At 35.7% G+C, this 21,822-nt stretch overlaps 1 protein-coding gene across 1 annotated transcript in view; it reads right to left on the bottom strand.

Moving 5' to 3' along the window:
• MEIKIN (meiotic kinetochore factor) overlaps nt 1-21,822 on the bottom strand; it is a 55,357-nt gene that overhangs the window by 28,088 nt on the left and 5,447 nt on the right. Inside the window, exons 5-9 of the mRNA XM_054567864.1 lie at nt 17,001-17,135; nt 10,715-10,834; nt 8,563-8,602; nt 3,817-3,881; nt 1,938-2,005 (exon numbers count right to left, since the gene is read on the bottom strand). Coding sequence (XP_054423839.1) covers nt 1,938-2,005; nt 3,817-3,881; nt 8,563-8,602; nt 10,715-10,834; nt 17,001-17,135 — 428 coding nt within the window. The remainder of the gene's footprint in view (nt 1-1,937; nt 2,006-3,816; nt 3,882-8,562; nt 8,603-10,714; nt 10,835-17,000; nt 17,136-21,822) is intronic.

The raw sequence follows: 21,822 nt of genomic DNA, 5'->3' as shown, positions 1-21,822 counted from the left end.
TCAGTGAACCAGCGCTTCTCAGTTTCCATCTGCTCGCCCCCAGGTGGGAGAGCATGGCTAGAGGAGGCTGTAGTTATGTATTTCCATTCCCCCAGTGTAGAAGGCTAGAGGGAGAGAGAGTTGAGTATTTTCTTTCCCCTACTTGGAAGGATAGAACTGGCTGGAGTTGCTTACTTCCTTTCCCCTTGATGAGTCTGGCTCTGGTAAAATACCTTCTCCTGAGGGAAGGATTTCTTAAGAAAAAAGAGAATACTGTGGTCTATTTCAAAATGGTCCCTTTTCCATCCTCACTAATGGGAGCATGAGGGGATTTTTCTGATACACACCATCAGGATCTTGTAGAGCTCTTGGAGATAAAATTCAGTAGAGACAAAAGTATGAAGGTCCCCTGATGTCGGAAGTCCCCTTAATCTTTTAACTTTCAGAGTCATCCACACTAAACTTCCAGTAATTTATCAATCACACTTTTGTTTTTCACACCCCAGTACGGGTTCTCAGGGAGGTTTCTTTTCATGTGTTTTTGCTCCAGTAAGTTGTAATTCTCTTTACCCACCTGTCTTTTCAAGTTTGGGTGCAGCAGTATGCCCTGTGACCTTACTTCTCTGGTGGGTCAAAAGAAGAGTTGCCGCTTTTTCAGTTTGTTTAGCTTTTTACTATTGTTAGGACAGAGTGGTAACTTCTAAGTTCCTTATGTACTGGACTGGAGGTCCCTTTATAACACTGGACCTGCAGGTAGCATTCAATATCACTGACCACTCGCACTTTCAGGAATAAACACTCTCTTTTCTTGGATTCTATGATAGCATATTCTATTTGTTTTCCTCTCTCTCTGGTCACTCTCCCTTTTCTACCTGAATGTATAATTTTCCAAGGATTGACCTAGACCTCCTTTTCTTCTGCACTCTACAGATATTATTTTTCAGGTGATTTTATCCATTTCTATTAATTTAAAAATATCTATAGTATTATATACTCTTCTTCTGTTTCCCTGACCTAAAGATTTACAGCCAATGGCTTCTTCAACATTTTCATTTTTGTATGTCCTCAGACCTCCTGCTTTTCCTATCACATTAAATAGAGCACCTTTATCCACCAAAGCTGCTTAACACAAAAACCTAGAGGTCTTTCTTAACACCTCTCACTCCTTCATCCTCTATTTTCAATCCATTAACTCTAAAGGCAAAATTTTCTTAAATCCACGATATTTCTCCAATCTTCCTACATCCTAGTCAAAGCCACCACAAACTCATACCAAAAATCTTTGTAACTTCACACTAATGAGTCTTCCTGCTGACAGACACTCATGCTCTCTTTCAATTGGCTCCCCCATGTACACAATAATATGATGGTGTAGTAGAAGGAGTACAGGTTTTAGATCCAGAAAGACCTGCCACAGGCTCCTTAACCACATTGGTTAACATCTTAACCTCATTTTTTCTCAGCAATAAAAAGGTAAAAACAAGACCAAGGAAACAAAAAACAACAACAAAAAACCTTACCTGATAGGAATGCCAAAAAGATATAATTAATGAAAAGTGCTTGGAATAATGCTGTGCATCTAGTAGCCATCTAGGCAGTATCTCCTGCTAAATTAAGTCTAAAGATCTCTAAATTCTAGACCTAAGGTAATAATTCATAGATTCTTCAGCATAAAACACTGCTCTGCCTACACAGCAAATGTCTTAGTTTTGCCTTAATGATCAACAGTCATCCAATTATCCAAAATGAAGTTGGAAAAATAATAAATTTTAATTCTCTCCCATTAAACCTATGTAGGCTATATACTCATGTAACAATAATGTAATACAATTGCTAAACTCCAAAATATTTTGAATTATTCATTTAAATAACTGAAAAATAATTCCTATAAAAGTGTTGGTTAAAAGTATGTCCTATATTAATTATGTTTTATGCAGTTATTCTGCTTCAATACTTGCTTTTTTCTTTGTTTTCTCAGGGGTTAAAGGATAAGTTTTCTCAGCAAGTAATTCACAAGCTGCATTATCTGTAAATAAAGATACACTTTAGTATTTTAATTACTTAAATTAAGTAAATTAATTACTTAAGTAATTAATTTAATTACTTAATTATCTGTAAATAAAGATACACTTTAGTATTTTAATTACTTAACTGTATTTTAAGTACAGAAAACTCAAATGTGAAAAAAACAAATTTAATAACTGCAATTTTGTAACAGTTTTAGAAGAAAAATAATATAGGTTGGATAATCTGACAGACAGAATAAAGTATTCTTTAAAATATCTTTATCTCAAGAGCTCCAGGCTTCATAGGAGTAAATAAACTCTATATAAAGATTTACATTTTGATTAGTAGAGAAAGTGTATGTGATAAAATTCTCCATTAATTATCCTTCTATTTCCACTGTCTTGTATTTTCAGGCTCTTTCTTTCTACTGTACCTTTTCTATCAGCATTTAAAACATACTCAGGTCTTTTTCATCTCACCAAAAATATTACCTGCCCTCCACCCCCTAAACACACACTTTATCCCCTCTCCTCTTATTCATGGACAAGCTTCTTTAAAGACCTATCCACAAATACTAGCATAGCTTCCTTTCCTCCTATTTACTCCCAAGCCCACACAATCCAGTTTCAACTCCCACCAAAATGAGCAGACACCTTGCCTGTCCTACCTTACTGGACCTCAGTATAATAAGAATGAACATCTTTCCCCTCTGGCCCCTTTAATATCTATTGCTTCAGTCTTGACTCTTCCCTTTTCCTCACTTTCCAAGCTCAATTCAAAGTAACAAGTATTTACTGAGAGTCTGCTATGTACTAATTTTACCTGTTATATGTACTTAATGTTGCAAATGTGGCTCTTCTTTATTTTTAACACCAGTACCTTGAGTTAAAGCACTAAAAAATTTTCCTTTAGGCTATTCCAATAGCTTTTTGATTGACCCTCTGTAGTCCATTGTTCACAGTGCATTCCTAAAATAAAAATCTAACATAATCTGCTTAAAACTCTTCAAAAGCTTCCCATTGCCCTCAAGTTAAAACTCAAACTCCTTACCTTGGCATGCAAATCCTGGCTTTTATGATCACTATATTACTTACATATCCCCAGATTCACTGTGGGGGCTAGTAGGTGACTAGGTAAAATACAGAATGCACACTTAAAGTTCAGATAAACAATGAATATTTTTAGTATAAGTATTTCCCCTACAGTGGTACAAGCATGTGCAATAGTTGTGATATAATTGTATTAAAAATGATTTACTGCTTAGCTGAATTCAAATTTGACTGGGCATTCTGTATTTTTATTTGCTAAAACTGGCAACCTTTGAGAAAAAATTTGGGAGCCCTGCTTTTTTCAGAGCCCCTATACATATCAGATGGTAGATTGAAGAGAGATTAAAATTTGGGAACCAGTCTTGAAGCACTCCCACATTTAATGGCTAATAGCAGTAGATAAGATTGCAAAGGAGACTGAGCAGGAGTTGCCTGAGAAGAAATTTATGGTTTATTTGTTGTTTCTGTTATTAGACTATTGGCTCCTAGAGGACAGGAATAGAGGTTATCTCTCAGTTTTCTAACACTTGGTAAAGAGCCTGACACACAACTGGAACACTGGCATATATAGCAAGTGCATACACAGTACACATTTATTAAATGAACTAATGATGGGTGCTATGTTGATAGTTCAGACCCAGTCTAACCTCACATATCTCCACTTCTTAATCAAGCTAAAAAGCACTCAGTCTCCTGGGCTACTAATTTTCTCAAAATATACTGCTTTGTGACAAAAATAACAAAATGCAGAATTACAAAAATTAGTTTCACTATTTATTACCTGATTCTGAATTTGAAGTAATCTTGGGTTTTGAAGAAATATTTTCATCTGCTAATGTCATCACTCTATAATAAGAACAAATTAATGGTACACTCTTAATCTTTCAGTAACTTTCAAGAATCCTCAAATAATACTTAAAATAAGGACATTTATATGCAACCAATTATCCTGTAGAACTCAGGGACTAGACGTCCATGCAGGTTGGAAACTCAACATAAAAATAAGAGCTTGGAATATTCCAGCAGAGACGGAGCCTTCGGTGACCCTCCTGAGAGTCCCTTAATTCCTGAACGTTGTAAACAAGTTCTCAAGGCTCCACATACTAACGGCAATGGGGAAGTTGGTCAGATTTAGAACCAAAACACCTGGCATAGGGCTACTGTGGTGAGGTGACTCTACCGCAAAGAGGACAGAAAGGCAACAAGGTCGAAGTCTGGATGGAGGACTTCATTAAGACTCAGGGAGTTTGGGGTAGCAACAAAAAAAAAAGGGGAGGGAAAAATCAGCAAAGGAAGACCTCAAGCTCTAAGTCAGGTCTTAAGTTCACCAATGACTTTATTGGTGAACTCCAGCCCAGGTGTAGAATGAGTCTTGAAACCTGCAGCAAAAATTAGTAAAAAATCCAGAGACAACTTGTGGATATCAGACACTTCAAGCTCCAACTTCACCCCTCCCCCACGTCTGGCCTGCCACTATGCCTACTTAGGGTGACTATTTGTCCAAACTGGGACCTTTCTGAGAATAAGAGTGAGCTCTATTAAAAATTATGTCAGAACAAAAAGCACATACTGGGACTGTTCCAGGCAAATCAAGAGATATGATTGCCTGCCTATATGGCATCCTCAGGAATATGGAATGGGGAGAAAAATCTAAAAGTCTCAGCATTCACCCAAAAGGGGCTTTAAAATTTTTATTATTTTTCAATTAGTTTACATTAACTATTATTTTGTATTAGTTTCATGTGTACGGAATAGCATTTAGACAATCATATATTTACAAAGTGTTACCGCTGATATTTCCAGTACCTTCCTGGCACCATACATAGTTATTACAATATTTTTTACTATATTTCCTATGCTGTACTTTATATCCCTGTAAAAGAAACTTTTAAATTGAAGTAACTGGCATTAATCACTAAGTTTATTCATGATTCCCCAGCTAAATAAAGAAGAAGGGTGATGAGAGCCCATGAGAAGTTTAGATTAGTTATTTAAAAATAAAGATATATTTTCTTTGCACATCTAAGTGATAGGTTTTGTTTTTTAAAGATAGGCCAGTATTTAAGGGGGATAGGAAATAGGATGACATACACATAATCAAGCATTATATTACATCTGCTCCATTTCAGTACCCAGGCAACAGTCATTGAAGTGAGTCTATACAGATTTTACAGCAATATAAACAAAACTTCTGTTCTCCATTAGGTCCTATGTCAAAGTTGCAGGGTTTTAATTTTATGAATATGTTACCTAATTAAGAGAATGCCCAAATATCTAGTAGATAACAGGTGCCCAAATGTGGTATCATTATTATCCAAACGTCATTCCTTCCATCTTTAAGAAAACATCATGCTGCAAATTCTGAAGTCCATCATCACTTCTCTCTGGTGACCTTAATAGCTCACCTTTAGGATTTTCACTGTAGTTTACCAAAGAAGAACAATTCACTCAGCAATAACAGTAATAGATTTTCTTTCCTTCAGAAATTTCTAACCATTCTGATACAAGCATATTCCTAAGGAGACTATCACCCTAATACAACTTTCTTCCCACTTTACACACTTTTTCCAAGAGGACAACTATGCCTTCAGCCCAGAACTTTTCCCTTGCTCCTCAGGCTGGGATATCCAACTGCTTGCTGGATATCTTCAATTTAAAATAATGTAGGTATTTCAGTGTTTTCCAAACTAAAATCGTCTTTGTCTGTCACCCCAGCTTACCGTTGCTTTTCTATTTGTGTTCCTTCACCAAGTGAATCATTCATTCAGTTTTCTAAGTCAGAGGACTGGGGGCCAATTTGGACACCATCTCCTCCCCTAACAAACCAATCATTAAAAACTATTGATTATCCCTTGTGAATTGTTCCCAAATTTTTCTTTTACACTATCCTTGCTGCTAAAGTTCAGATCCTACAATAGTCATCCTTTCAATCTAATCACTCTTAATCCATCTTTTCCTTGCTGCAAGAATACCTGCTCAAAGACAGAACTATGATCTTGCATATCTCTCAGAAGAGGTGGAATAACAGGCAAGAATTTTGGTTGGGTAATATAAAAGTTCCACAGATATCTGCATTCAGAAGTATATCAATCCTTACCCCCACACACTCATCAGCATGGAATATCTATACAATACAGATCCCCACCAAAAAAGACAACACTGTACTGTCTAACATTTAATTCTGTGGGGAAAAATCTAGGTAAAAGATAGTAAGAGTTGTACATGATTATGTGAAGGACATGAAATCTATCAAATAGCTATAGACTTTCTCCTTGCATGTCAAGAAGCTTAGAGCCATATATGGCTCAAGTCAACTGACTCTTAACTTTTATGGCTTATTTATTTTTGTTCTAGTCCCTTCCTTATCTGTATCTCCTATTAAAAATAATATTTCCTTGATCCTAACTTTGTTTTTTACAGCTTTATTGATATAATTCACATGTCAGACAATTCACCCATTTAATGTGTATAATTCACAGAGTTGTGAAACCATTATCACAATTTTACATTATAGAAGTCAATCCCCATTTTTTCCTGAACCTCTCAGTCTTAGATAACCACTAATCTGCTTTCTGCCTCTGTAGATTTGTCTTTTCTGGATACGTCATATGAATGCAACCAGTAAATATGTGGCTTAATATCTAGCATAATATTGCAGGGTTCCTTTATGCTGTAGCATATATCAGGTTTTCATTTCTTTTTATTGTTGAATAATATTCCATTATGAATATACCACATTTTATTTATCCATTCATTGGCTATTATGAATAAAGTTGCTGTGAAGTTTTCATGTACAAGTTCTTGGTGTGGACATATGTTTTAATTTCTTTTAGATATGCATAGCTAGGAGTGGATTACTCGATCATATGGAGCATTTTGAGGAACTGCCCAACTAATTTTCAAAGCACCTTCACCATTTCAAATTCCCACAATGTATGAAAGTCCAAACTTCTCCACATCTAAGACAAATTTGTTATTTTCTGTCTTTTTGGATATAGCCATCCTAGTGGCTATGAGGTGCTATGTCATATAAGTTGTGCATTTTCTTAATGGATAATGATGTTGAACATCTTTTCATGTGCTTATTTCCATTTGCATATCTTCTTTGGAGATATGCCAGATCCTTTGCCTATTTTTAAATTGGGTTATTTGTCCTTTTATTGTTGAGTTGTAAGAGTTCTTTATGTATTCTGGATACAAGTTCCTTATCAGATACATGATTTACAAATATTTTCTTCCATTCTGTGGATTTTCTTTTCACTTTCTATATGGCATCTACTGACTTTGTTTTTAAACTTGTATGAATTTTTTTCAGTTCCTTCAACCTTTTAAGATTAAGGTATGAAAAAATTTCATTAAATTTTACAGAACTACTGAAAATATTTCAGGGTTCCCATCACATTCAGGATAAAATTAAGATCCCAGCCCGTATGGCCATTCATGGCCCAGACTATGACCATTTCCTTGAAATGTGTCTCACATACAACTTACACTTTTGTCTATGTGACCCAAATCAAACTCTTGATCTTCCCCCAGTAATATGTTTCTCCTCAGTCTTCCTCATCTCAATAAATAGCAGCTCCATCCTTCCAGCTGCTCAAGACAAAGCTGTGGAGTCTGCCTTGACTACTTTCATATGCCACCATTCAATCCATCAACAGTCCACCCTGTTGGTTCTGCTTTCAAATTATATCTGAAATCTCACCTCTCACTAATTCTACTCTTACCACTATGGTTCAGAGTTCAGTATCTCTAGCATAGATTGTGGCAAAATTCTCCTAACTATAATCTCCCCAATTCTTTGCCTTCTCATAGTCTAGTCTCAACACAGAAGCCACGGTGGGTGTGTTGTTGTTGTTGTTGTTGTTGTTAAAACTTAAGTCATATCATGTCATCCTTCTAAACCCTCCAAAGGCTTTCCAATGCATTTATACTCACCCACAGTGCTTTATATTACCTTGCCTCCTGCTTTTCTCTCAGTTCATCTCCTACTTCTCCTTGCTCACCCCACTCCAGAAGCCTAGACCTTCTTGCCTCAGAGCCTTGCTCCAACTATTCCTTCTACCCCAAATGCTCTTTTCTCCAGAAAGTCACCCACAGTGAGTCTGTCCCCTTCTTTAGCTCTCTGCTCAAACGCTACTTCCTCAGTGATGATTTTTCTGATCACACTGTTAAAATAGCAAACCTCCATTCCAAGGCTCCTTAGCCCCCTATCTTGCTTTATTTTTCTCCATAGAATTCATTATCATATAGCACAGTACAAATGTATTTGCTTGTCTTTAGTGCCCATATCTTCCAACTAGAATGTGGACACAAGGAAGGCAGAGATTTTGTTTTTAATCAATTTCATTCACTACTATGTATCTCTAGTGATTAGAACAGTACAGGCACACAGTGAGTCCTCAAAAAATACTTAATAAATGAACACCTAAATTTGGGGGCTAACAATCATACCTTCTATATAACTATTAGAACATGAAGTTTTGAAAAGCACATTAATTTTTAAAATGTTAGTTCCAGTTCTTACATTTTTCTATGGCATTTCTGATAGTCTTCTGAAGAGGTAACTAGGAAAGGGAAAAAACCAATCTATTAGAAATATATTTCAAACACAGGCCAGAGGCTCAAATTAATCTAGATAAAAATAAATATTTCCTCTAAAACTCATGGTGATAGTGCTGTTTTTCAATTTTTGTTTTATATTGCTCTTATGTCTAACACTTAAATTAATAAAAGTATTTTCAAAATACCAAAATAAAACAAAATTATTTTAACATCTTATGAGATGCAGGAATCTATCACCTTATATTTGGATAGTTCTTTATAACTTTTGAGGTCCTTTTATATTTATTATCTTACTTGATTCTTACAGCAACCCTGTGAGGAAAACATGCCATTTTACTATCTCCATTTTACATATAAGAAAATAAATAACTGGTCAAGTTATAAAACTAATAGCTGTATACCTGAAACTTAAACTCAGGCCTCATGGTTCTTAATCCAGGACCAACTGTATAGGTATACGTATTGATGGATTCATTAGTCAAGAGAATGCCTATCAATCAACATTTTACAGCCTGGATACACCAGAATATTTCTAGGAATATGAAGAGCCATGGGTGTGGTCTTCTGAGTTATAACCCTCAGCAGCTGCAGAGCTCTGCTTACATTAAATTAGAGTATAAAAATCCCAAGTTAGGTGAAAGTGAAGTGAACGGTGCTTTCCAATCATTGCAAACCATTTCCCTGAAAGGAGGTTCCCCAAACACAAAGGACCACAGTGGACACGTATCATCCAGCATCCACTCTCTGCTTTTGCTGACAACAGTTTCCTGCTTTTTTCTTCTGATGGTACAGACATAGCTTGTGACTCAATGCAGTTAGAGCCCTGCATATCTCCCTGGCCAAAGAAACTGTTCAGGGATAGGCATATGAACTAATTTAAGGCAATGAGTAAGGCCCAGGACTTCTGTTCAAATTACTGGGAAAGAAAAGCACTTAGTTCATTGGATGTGAGGCTACGAGTATCTAAGTCTGGAGCTAAAAAGTGTTGCTATATAAGGGAGCCTGGCTTAGAGTATAAATGATACAGAAGGATCCTGAGTTGAGAGATAGAAAGGAATTGGGTATCTGCATCTGACTTACTGCTGGATTTTTTCAGGTACATGTGGTAATAAATTCCCTTTTTAATCTAATACAGTTTGAGGTAGAGTTTCTTTTGGGGGGAGGGCGAGGGTGTTTGTCATTTGCAGTGGACAAATAACCTAACTGAAATAGTTGCTAAAAAGGCAGACTATTTATTTGGGTGCTTTCCATCAGCAAAGGTGTTGCCAAACTAAACATAACATAGAAAACAAGGCCTTCAAATACTGATGGAAATACTGCCATCCAGACAGGGAGAAGGAGGAAGTGACACTTTTCTGAGAAGATTTTTTTTGTATAGTTATGACTCTTAGAACCATAGTAATGTTTCACATACTGTCACATAGCTCCCTCTCCCTAAATATATAAACAAAACAAAACAGGATGGGGGAACCAAAACCTGAATACAACACTAATAAATGAATCTAACTATATTACAAGTGAATAACAACTGCACTGAAATAAGGGAAGAGAAAGAAAAGAACAACTTTGGAAAATAGTATTTTGATTGGATACTGTAATGCTAAAAACAAAAAGAACTATAATAAATGCTTTAATCAATTTAGTAAATGTGTTCCTCACAGGGGTCTGGCATAACAATTCTAAAACTTCTTTACATATACACTAGAATTAAATAATTAAATAATAAATGTATTGGACTTTAACCCATAAAATAAAGCAAATATCCATAAGCCCATACTGATAAGAACTGAATAAATAAATGGTAGAAAGGAAACAGTTGTTTTACAGTAAAATTCAATTAATTAATATAGCAGGAAAGAATGAAGTAGAAAATTACCATTAGACAAGCACCACAACGATAACTGTTGTTGTCAATTTCCTCTGATGTATGATTAAATCAGTGAAAGTTTGAGGAGATAGAGGATTTCCAGAATTTCAAACTATCTTTTACTAGATATTTATTAATTACAATGAGAAACTAGTAACTTTACAGTGGTGAAAACCAACAGAGACTGCTCTTAACATGTGATAAGGGTTTTTCCTGTGATATGAGAAAAAAGAATGTGAAAACTCACCTAAAATTGAAGAGAGGTTTGAAAACTGTGGTGCCTTCTCTATTGCTACTGCTTTACTGGTATCCAGAAGAGTGGAATTCTTGCATTGTATGTATTCTTCCAACTTGGGACACTCCCAATCTAAGAAAGCAGGAAGAAATGGCAATAAAGCTTTGAACAACATCATACAAGTGGCAGGTTACCTTCCCCCCTTCACCTTAGGTGCCCAGACCATACTCATATGGTAATTAAAGTTTTGGGTGAGAAAGAGAAAAAAGACAAGGCTTGATGGCATCGGGATAGTAAATAATCTTTGGCCTATGCCCATGCTCTAAGCCAACTCCTGTCAAACTTTTGCTCCACAAAGATTATTGATTTAAGGGGCAGACAGCATATATGGGAGCTACCTCTCATATTTATGTATGTTATACCTGTGTTCCATTATCTTTGTCACTGAATAACTTGCTGCTATTACTCGGTCAGTTTTAAGCTTTCCATTGACTTTCCACTATAGAAAAATGAAGCTTTTCTCTCTTACATTCCCTTGTTCCCACAGTTCCTACCCTTCCCATGTCCTCATTATTATATCACATATTTAATTAGAACAATATTCAATGTAGACATTGTGATGGTAACTTGTTATAAAAATGTCTTGTGGCATACCATAACCACCTTTTGCTTTTCTTGGGTCAATAAAAGTCTTTTTTGATGTTTAGTTTTCTCTGTATTTTCATCTATTTAATCCAAAACTCTACCAAATTATATAAATCCATTCTATTTATTTCATTCTCTGGTGTTCTGAAGTTTCATAATGCTCTATCTTGATGTTTTCATCTATTGTAATAGACACACCATGGCCCCTTTAACCAAGAAATCATATTCTTTATCTCTAGAAAATGTTCTTGAATTACTTCTTTCATAATCTGTTTCTCTATGTTGATTTCACTGTATTTTTTTCTGGAACTCCTATTATTTAATACTGGATTTCATATACTGCTTCTCTAATTTATTTTCTCCAAATTGCAATCCTTTTCTCTTTCATTTTTCTGATAAATTTCCTCAACCTTATCTTCTAATACTTCTACAGAGTTTTCCATTCTGCTACTGCATTTATTCTGTTCTCTTGAGTAGTACCTTTTCTTACAGCATTCTATTCCTATTTAGTGGATACACTATATTTTTATCTCAATGAAACTTTTTGGAGTTATTTTCCTCTCCTTGTGTTTCTATTTCTACTAGATTCTTTTTCTTACTTTTTAAAACTTTCTATTGTGGTAGGAACACTTCACATGAGACCTACCCTCCTAAATTTGTAAGAATAATAGAGCATCATTAACTATAGTTACAAAGTTGTAAGGCAGATCTCCAGAACCTATCCATCTTGCGTAACTGAAACTTTATAGCTGTTGAGTATCACCTCCCCAAATCCCACTCTCCCTACACCCTGGCAACCAACACTCTAACTGATACTTCTGTGAATTTGACTACTTTATATATCTCATATAAGTGGAATCATAAGTTTCTGTCTTTCTGTGGCTGGCTTATTTCACTTAACACAATGTCTTCAAGGTTTGTCCATGTTGTCACATATGACAGGATTTCCTACTTTCTTGAGGAAATTCCATTGAATATATATACCATATTTTCTTTATCCATTTATCCATCCATGTACATTAATGTTGATTCTATACTTGGCTATTGTGAGTAGTGCTCCAATGGACATGGGAATGCAAGTATGTCTTTGAGATCCTGGTTGCAATTATTACGAATACCCAAAAGTGGGGTTGCTGGATCACGTACTTCTATTTTCAATATTTTTAGGAACCTCCATACTGGTTTCCATAATAGTTGCAACATTTTAAATTCCCATCAGAAGTATTTAAGGGTTCCAATTTCTTCACATTCTTGCCAACACATCTTTTTAAGATAACCATACTAATAGGTATGAGGTAACATCTCATTGTGGTTTTGATTTGCATTTCCCTGATTAGTGATGTTGAACATTTTTTTTATGTACCTGTTGGCTATTTGTATCATCTTTGGGAAAACATCTATTCGAGTTCTTTGTTCATTTTTAAATCATGTTATTTGTGGTTTTTCCCTGAGTTGTAGAGGTTTCTTAATATAATTTGAATATTAATCCCTTATGATACAAAGTTTGCAAATCTTTTCTTCCATCTTGTAGGTTGCCTTTACACTTTGCTCATTGTTCCTTTTGCTGTGCAAAAGTTTTTAGTTGCATGTAGTTCCAGTTGTATACTTTTGCTTTTGTAACCTGTGCTTATGGTGTCATATCCAACAAATCATTGGCAGGAGCAATGTCATGAAATGGTCCTCTATGTTTCCTTCTAGGAGTCTTATAGATCCTGGTCTTGTTTAAGTTTTTAACCCATACTGAGTTGATTTTTGTATGGTGTATGGTAAGGGTCCAGTTTCATTTTTTGTATGTGGGTATCCAGCTTTCCAAATATCACTTGTTTAAGAGACAATTCTTTCCTCATTGTGTGTTTTTGGCATCCTTGTCAAAGATCAGCTGATATATTATATGCACATGGATTTATTTCTGGGCTCTCCGTCCTGTTCTGCTGGTCTATGTCTGTCTTTATGCCAGTACAATATTGTTATAATTACTCTAAAATATAATTTGCAATATATTTTGAAATCAAGAAATGTTGATTTTCTATCTAGATGTTCTATCCATTATTGAAAGGGGGGTATTGAATTCTCCTATTCTTGTATTGCTGCCTGTTTCTGCCTTCAGTTATGTCAGTGTCTGCTTTATGTGTTAGATACTCTGATGTTGGGTATATATTTATTTATAATTGTTATCCGTTCCTGGTGAATTGACCCTTTATTATATCATTATATAATGTTCTTTTGTCTTTTGTGATAATTCTTGACTTAGTCTATTTTATCTGATATAAGTAGAGCCATTTCTGTTCTCTTTTGTCACCATTTGCATGAAATGTCTTTTTCCATTCCTTCACTTTCAGCATGTACTTCCTTAAATCTAAAGTGAGTCAGTCTTTTTAAATCCACTAAATCACTGTCTTTTGATTGGGAGTTTAATAGACATGTTTAAAGCAATTACTGATAGGAAAAGACTTATCACCACTTTGTTCATTGTTTTCTGTTTTTGCGGTTCTTTTGCCCCCTCTTGCCTCTCTTTTCCTCTCTTCCCATCATCCTTTGTGTTTTATTGATTTTTAAATTGATATGTTTTGATGTCTTTATATGTTTCTCTTTTTAATTTTATTTTTATTTATTTTTTTTATCCTCACCTGAGGATATTTTTTTCATTGCTTTTAGATAAAGAGGAAGTGAGAGAGAGAAGCATCAAAGCAAGACAGAAGCATCAACTGGTTGGCTCCCATAGGTGCCCAGACCAGGGATTGAACCTGCAACCTAGGCATGCGCTCTGACCAGGTACTGAACCCACAATCTTTTGGTTACATGACGACACTGCAACCAACTGAGCCATACTAGCCAGAGCTCTGTTTTTATTTCGTGTATCTTTTATAGGTATTTCTTTTGAGGTTACCATGGGGCTTAGACACAAAACATAGTTTTAACAGTCTATTTTAAGCTTTAATAAAAACTTCAATCATACACACAAACTCTACATTTTTGCTTCACCCGTCACACACACAGTTATTGATATTACAATTCACATCTCTTTATATTGTGTATCCTTTAACATATTTTTATAGATATAGCTATTTTAAATACTGTCTTTTAACTTTTTTACTACAATTAAAAGTGATTTTTATGCCACTGATACAGTATTAAATATTCTGTATTTATATACTTACCAGCAAGTTTTATGTTTTCATATGCTTTTATGTTGCCTTTTTAGAGTCTTTTAACTTGAAGAACTCCCTTTAGCATTTTTTATCAAGTATGTCAAGAAATTATTAACCCCTTCAGCTTTTGTCTGTCTGGAAAGGTCCTTATCATTTCATTTTTTTAAAGAATAGTTTTGCTGGTTATGATCTTGGTTGACATTTTTTTCTTTCTGCACTTTGACTATGTCATTTCATTACCTTCTGTCCTGTAAGGTTTCTGCTGAGAAATATATTGAAAGTCTAATGGAGGTTCCCATGTACATATCAAGTCACTTTTCTATTGCTGCTTTCAAAATTTTCTTTGACTTTTGACAATGTAATTATGTGTCCTGGTGTAGATTTCTTTGGGTCAACTTATTTGAGGTTCTTTGAACTTCCTGGGACTGAATGTATATCTCCTTCCCCATATTTGGGTTGTTTTTAGCCATTGTTTCTGTAATAAGCTTCTCTCTCTTATATTCTCAAAATCTCTCTCTTCTCCCTCTGGAAAAAATATTTTGATCTGTTTATGCCCCTTAAGTCTCTTAAGCTTTCTTCACTCTCTGAGTTTGCCAATTCTTTCTTCTGCTTGATCTAGTCTGCTGTTGAATCCCTTTATTGGGGTTTTTTCCCGTTTATTTATTATATTCCTTAGCTCTTAAGATTTGTTTGGTTCTTTTAAAAGTTTTCTATACATTTCTTGAAATTCTTGCTTCTTTCATGCATTGATCTCCTGAGCTCATTGAACATTTTTATGACAATTATTTTAAATTCTCTGTCAGGTAATTTGTATATCTCCAGTTAACCATGATCAGTTTCTGGAGCTTTATCTTATTCCTTTCTTTGGACCATATTTCCTTCTTTCTTCTTTTTCTTTGATTCTTTGTGCTGATATCTTCACATTGGAAAAACAGCCACCTCTCAGTCTTCATGACTAGCTTCAAACAGAAGTCTCTCACCAATCAGCCCAACCAGAAATTCTGGGATCCTCTCAAACCTTTTTCCTAGTCAAAACTACCATCTTTGTTCTTAGTATCCACAAGGTGTCTAGAGTATACCAGGTCCCATCAATGCTCAGAAATAGGTGAGATAGAAGGCATTTCTTTGGGCAGCCCCCAACTCTTTCCCTTCCCAGAGAGAAGCCGGAATCTAGTGAATACTTACATGTTAGACCAAAGAGCTATCTTTGTTCTCTGTATCCATCAGGCTTCTAGAGTATGTCAGGTCCCATCAGAACTCTGGAACAGGCATGAGAGTATCCAATCCTTTGAGTACCTCCCAGAAAATTTAGAATGTTTGATTCATGGTTCAGTCCTTTCCTCCCCTCCCCAGGGAAAAGCTGGGAGCTGGAGATTTCCTGCCAATAATATGGCACAGTGCTGGAGGCAGGGTTTATGGTGAGAGGTTGTTTTGATTTTTCCTCCTGGCTTTGATGTAGCTGGTTGCATGCTTTTCTGGGTTTCAGGAGCCCCTCAACTAGTTTCTAGATTTCTCACAAATGGAATCAGTCCATGTATTGCTATTGAATTGATGTGCCGATGAGGGAGGGAGGGTCCAGGGCTTCCTATTCCAACACGTTTCTGATGTCACTCCCATATTTTGCTTTGTTTTTATCTCTACGTTTTATGTTAGAGGCTTTCCTCAGAAGTCTGGTGATCCTTTCCCCTCTGCTCATATTTAAGAGGGGGGCCCTAAAAGGCTAAGTAGAATGTCTTGTGGCTTGTCACATAGTTGGATTCACTGTAGGGTATTCTTGTCAGTTTCATCAAAGGACTACTGAGGTCATTATCATTAGATACTTTCTTTAGGGTTGCTCAGATTCCTCAGGAAAGTGTCTTCCATTCTCCTGTCTGAAAGGCTCATGTGTAGGTGCTAGTATTCTGGAAACTGAGCACAGAAACAAGCTGTTGGGTTGGGATGGAGACAGGCACTGAGTGAGCAGGTCCCGTAATTGAGAATGTACAGTTTCATTTAAATTTCCTCTCTTCTGTGTTCAGTACAATATCTGAAGAAGTTGACTTTTTCTGTATAATAAATAACCCCGAAATCTCAGTGGCATAAAATGAAAGCATTAATTTATTATCCCCGTATGTACTGGTTGGTTCAGGCAGCTCTGCTTCAGGTTTAGGTCTGCTAAACAACTGGGCAGCACCTCTGTACTCTGCAGGTTGCCTGGCTATTCTGTTCTGTACCTGTTTTTCTGGGATCCCACAGAAGTGGCAGAAGCTAATTAGGATATATTCTTCTTATGATGGCAAAAGTGAATACCATTTAAGCATATTTCAAAGGTTTGCATGTTTTATTCACTAATATCTTATTGCCAGATCAAGTCATATCACAACTTCACAGCCAAAGTATGAAAAGGAGGTTTTGGTGAGGAACACAAGTATGCCTCTCAAAAAGATCGTTATTCATTGGAGGATTTTTGGACAAAAGAACAATTTCTATAGTGGAACAACTTAAGATTGAAATTATTTTCTCACCTAAATAGTCTGATCCTCTGAAGAGTTCAGGTGATGGGAAGCTACTTAAATTCTCTTCAAAACTCTCACATTCTGTATAAGAGCCTGTGATTGAATAGCTCAGAAGAGAACTAGAAATATGCTGTGAACTTAGTCCTGTAGAATAAACAAACAAACAAAAAAGGTAAAATGTTTCAATAGTAAACTCAAAATCCTAAAAATTCAGTTTATGTTGAGAATATAAAATTACTTCCACATACAACCGAAAAACATACTATTGGTAAACCATTTTAATTTCATCTTAGGAAATAATTTTGTTTCTGATGTAGAAGAAATGCATTATAACTCTTTTCCATTGTTTTTCAAAGTTTTATAACTTATTCCTTCCGTACTTTTGTTCAGGTATGATTCTTGACTGAAAAATCCAAGTTTTATATATAAGTAACCCATTAAATAGCTAAAGAGAAGAAAAGGTAATTCTAGTTATTCCATTAAAAAAACAATGGACCTAAACATAGACAAATAGATTGAATAAACTGAATAGAGAGCCTGGAAATAGACTCACACATACATGAGCAACTGATTTTTGACCAAGATGCAAAGGAAATTCAGCTGAGAAAAGATATCCTTTAAAAAAAAAATTATGTTGGAACAACTGGATATCTACATGCAAAAGCAAAACAAAAACTTGCACTCTTACTTTCAATTATATAAAAAAAATGCTAAATGAATCATAAACCTAAATATAAATCCTAAAAGTATAAAACTTACTGGAAAAAAAAGGAGAAAATTTTCATGATAGTGGGATAGTTAGATTTCTTTGCTATAACACTAAAATGATGAGTCTCAAAACGATAGCAGTGATAAGCTGAACGTCCTCAAATTTAAAAAATTCTCTTCAAAAGAGACTATTAAGATGAAAAAATGAGCCACAGGTTAAGAGAAAACATTTGCAAATGTTATGGAATCCAGAATTAAAGAACTCTGAAACCTCAATAATAAGAAGAAAATAGCTCAGTAAGAAAATGGGTAAAATACTTTAACACAGAACCTCCCGGACTCAGAGTCTTACAGTTATCTTTGTGAGACTGGACTGGAATAAATTTTCCAATGAATTACTGCGATAGAACTTAGTACTAAAAGTTAAGAACCAGAAAGTTTAGAAAGAAAAGGGAAATTCTGTTTTCGTCAGCAAGCATTTATTAAACACTTCCAACATAACAAAATAGAGATCAACACTAATAGAAATTGATGGGCTGGGGATTAAGGGATGAAAGAGGAGCATTGCTCTGAAAACCTATTATCCCCTCTCCCTGCCCTGGGGCTGATTTACGCTTATCTCTGCTCATCTCCTGCCTACCTGAGAGAACTAACTCTGTCCTTCCTACTTGGAACTCATCCCACCTTTCTCTCCTCTCCAACCCTCCCCTTAAAGCTGACAATTATTTCCTACCTGGCCACTTCCTCCTGCCATTACTGACTCAATCTACCATCCTTCTTCACCTACTCAGATGTCAGAAGTAGGTTATTCTTCTGAGTATCTTTTGCTTCCCCTACTTGAAGTGCTCTAGAGTATCCTGTCCCTGTGCCTGCTACTTTTTACTCTTCTCATTCTGCCTTCATCTTTTCCACTCACATGTTGTTGTATCTCTCTTGCCTTCCATCTCTCAAAATTCATGAATCTCACTCACAAGAGAACTATCCCTTCCACCAAATCCCAGAACTCAACTCAAACTAGGAAAGCCCCGCACTCACCATCTGGGTTCTTGGGTACAGAAAATAAATGTTCATGACTGTATTAGAGGGAGATTTTTTGTGTTGTCACAAGTTAGAAATGTAAATGCATTTAAAATTACATTTATATTAGATTATACTATACAGTTTTAAAAAGTCACAGTTCTACAATGCTTATTACAAAAATTACAATCTCTTGTCTCATACCTCCCCATTAGAATTCCCTGCTCTCTAGAGACAACTAGTTTCAACTCTATTAAACTGTTTCTTTTAAGGATACCTTTATATTTATAAATTAAACATATTCAACAATTCTATTATGACTGCTCAAATAAATTTACAGTTGAGCCATGAACTATGAGCTATATTCATCACCTTTTTGCTACAAGTATTTGTTTTTTCTTGCAGCTGATTAGCTAATTTTTAAATTAATTTTCTAAGTAACTATCACTATTTTATCCCAACTTTCTTGCAAAATGTAAACATTTCCTCTCAATATTTTAAAATACAGGTACCCTGGCTGGTGTGGCTCAGTGGATTGAGTTCCAGCCTGCAAAACAAAGGGTCCCCTGTTCGATTCCCAGGCTAGGGCACATTCCTGGGTTTTGGGCCAAGTCCCCAATAGGGGGTGCATGAGAGGCCCCTCTCCCTTTTTTTCTCCCTCCTTTCCCCTCTCTAGAAATAAATACATAAATAAAATCTTTAAAAAACCAAAAACAAAAAACAACACGTTATCTATCAGTTCCTTTTTTTAAAAATCCTCACCAGAGGATGTGCTTATTGATTTTAGAGAGAGGGTGGGCAGGGAGGAGAGAGACATTAATCAGTTGCCTCTCATATGCACCCCAATCAGGGACCAAACCCACAGCTCAGGCACGTGCCCCAACTGGCCATCAAACCCATGACTTGACTTTTCAATTAACAGGATGTCACTCCAACCAAGTGGGCCACACCAGCCAGGCTCTATTGGTTCCTTTTTCTTTTCTTTCCATTCTTCTTCCCTTCTTTTCTCCTTTTCCTCCTCTCTTTCCTTCCTTCTCCCCCACCCCTTTGTTTAAAAAGAAGTATTAAAATTGGAGATCGTGATACCCTTGCTCAAATTTGGACTGGCTGTCCTCTAGATATGCTGCACAGATGTCTTCTTGGGAGTTCCCTTTATTTACCATTGTCCAAAGGAATTCTTTCACATATTTAGAATCTTTGGTTTCTGGATCCATGATCTCTGGTTTTGTTGGAATAACTCCTTAATTTCCTCAGAAAAAGGTGCATAAAAGACCTGTCTAAAAATTTCTTTATGCTATCTTCACACTTGAGTGATTGTTTGGCGGGGTACTGATTTCTACACTAATATATTAAAAAGACTGATTCCAGTTTTTGATGTTTGACAGATTAAACCCCTATCTGGGCAAGCTGGTAAGAAAGCCCTGGTGCTCCTCCATCCTTTGACAATGGCAGCAAGTTAAAAACATGCATGGGCAAACTCATTCCAGGCTCATCCTCTAACCACATAAATAACCCATCCAGTCTCCCTTCCCTGCCCTCTACAGGCAATTTCAGCCCTGCTTGGGAGATGCCCTCTTCTCCAGAGAGCCTCATTATATGAATAATAAACCTTTCCATTCTCTCTTGGTACGTGGATCGCACTGGCAGTCTGGAAATCTGAATGAAATTTTGGGTGGGGACCCACCTAGTCTCTACAAAATTAGTTCTCTTTAGAGTTTTAAATGCATTTTTTTTTTCCTACCACATTCTAGCTTCTGGAGTTGCTCTTGAGAAATTCAATGCTATTCAGATTCTTGATGGTTTATTTGCAATCAACAATTTTTTTCCCCTGGAAGACTGAATGATTTCTTTGTCCTGAGGATTTTTAAACTACATAATGTTGTGCCCTGGTGTGGGTCTTTCATTCATTGTGATGGGCATTTGGTGGTTTTTTTCAGCATATGCACTCATGACCATATTTAATTCTAGAAAAATTTCTATTTTTATGTGTTTAATAATTTCCTGTTTACAATGTCTGGAACTACTATTTTTCAAGATGTTAGAATACTTGGACTCATCTTATAATTATTTTTCTTTTTAAAATAGCATCTTTATTGAAATAAATTCATATTCCACAAACCTCATCTTTTTAAAGTGTACAGTTTGGTGGTTTTCATTATACTCACAGAGTTGTGTCGCCAATGCCACTGTTTTTATCTTCTATTTTCTCTTTAATTTTCTTCAACTTTTGGAATATTTCCTTAAGTTCATCATCTAATCCTTCATAGAATATTTTATTTCTGATTTCATAGTTTTAAAAAATGCTTTTTGATCTCTGAATGTTCCTTTTTATATAAGACTGCACTTCTTTCAGGCATTTTTCATCATCACAAGGACAATAATAAAGATACAGCTTTTCATAGTTTTCTTCTCCTTGCATTGTCTGTGTCCTTCAAGTTTCTTTGTATTTGTTTTTTTTTTTTAATTTTAAATGCTTTCTTTGAATATTTCTTTAAACATTAAAGAGCATTAATTCTTGAATGTTCAAGAATGAGACACTAAAATAGCATTTGGAAACTGAATTCATCAGTGGAGTTTAGGAATTAGTGAGTATTTAGACAGAGGCCCAAGTCATTACTTCCAGAATATATCAGTTTTCTCCTGGGTAGAGAAGTTTCCAAAAGAGAAATCCTCCACTCTAATAGCGTCGGTGTATTTTTCTTAGTAGGACAAGGGGTACTGGGGATTTACTACCAAGTATACAGACTTTACTAATTCCCTTCCCCCACGGAGTTTTGAAAGTAGCACCCCAACCCGGAGCAGTATCTAGCATCCCTGAGTCCAGACCCTCTGCTTCAATGTCTCCCAACTGCCAAGGTGGGAAAAAGAGTAGGTGCCTGGCCATACAGTATTGGCAAAGGAATCAATTCACCTAACTGCTGTTTTTGAAGATTTTCAAAAAAACTCCTTTTTCAACACTACACCCATTCCTTCAGAAATATGTGATGCATCTAATTCCTAAATCTAATATAGCCTAAGTCAGTTTACTTTTTGGTTTGTTCTTACTCCAGGCCCATTTTTCCCCCCAGCATTTTTTTCTGTCTGTTAGTCCAATTTTAATTTATTC

The sequence above is a fragment of the Pteronotus mesoamericanus genome, unplaced genomic scaffold (genome assembly GCF_021234165.1).
Source record: "Pteronotus mesoamericanus isolate MK-2021 breed Mesoamerican mustached bat unplaced genomic scaffold, CSHL_Meso_final contig_2, whole genome shotgun sequence".
Lineage (NCBI taxonomy): Eukaryota > Metazoa > Chordata > Mammalia > Chiroptera > Mormoopidae > Pteronotus > Pteronotus mesoamericanus.
This window is presented reverse-complemented; position numbering and strand designations above follow the sequence as displayed.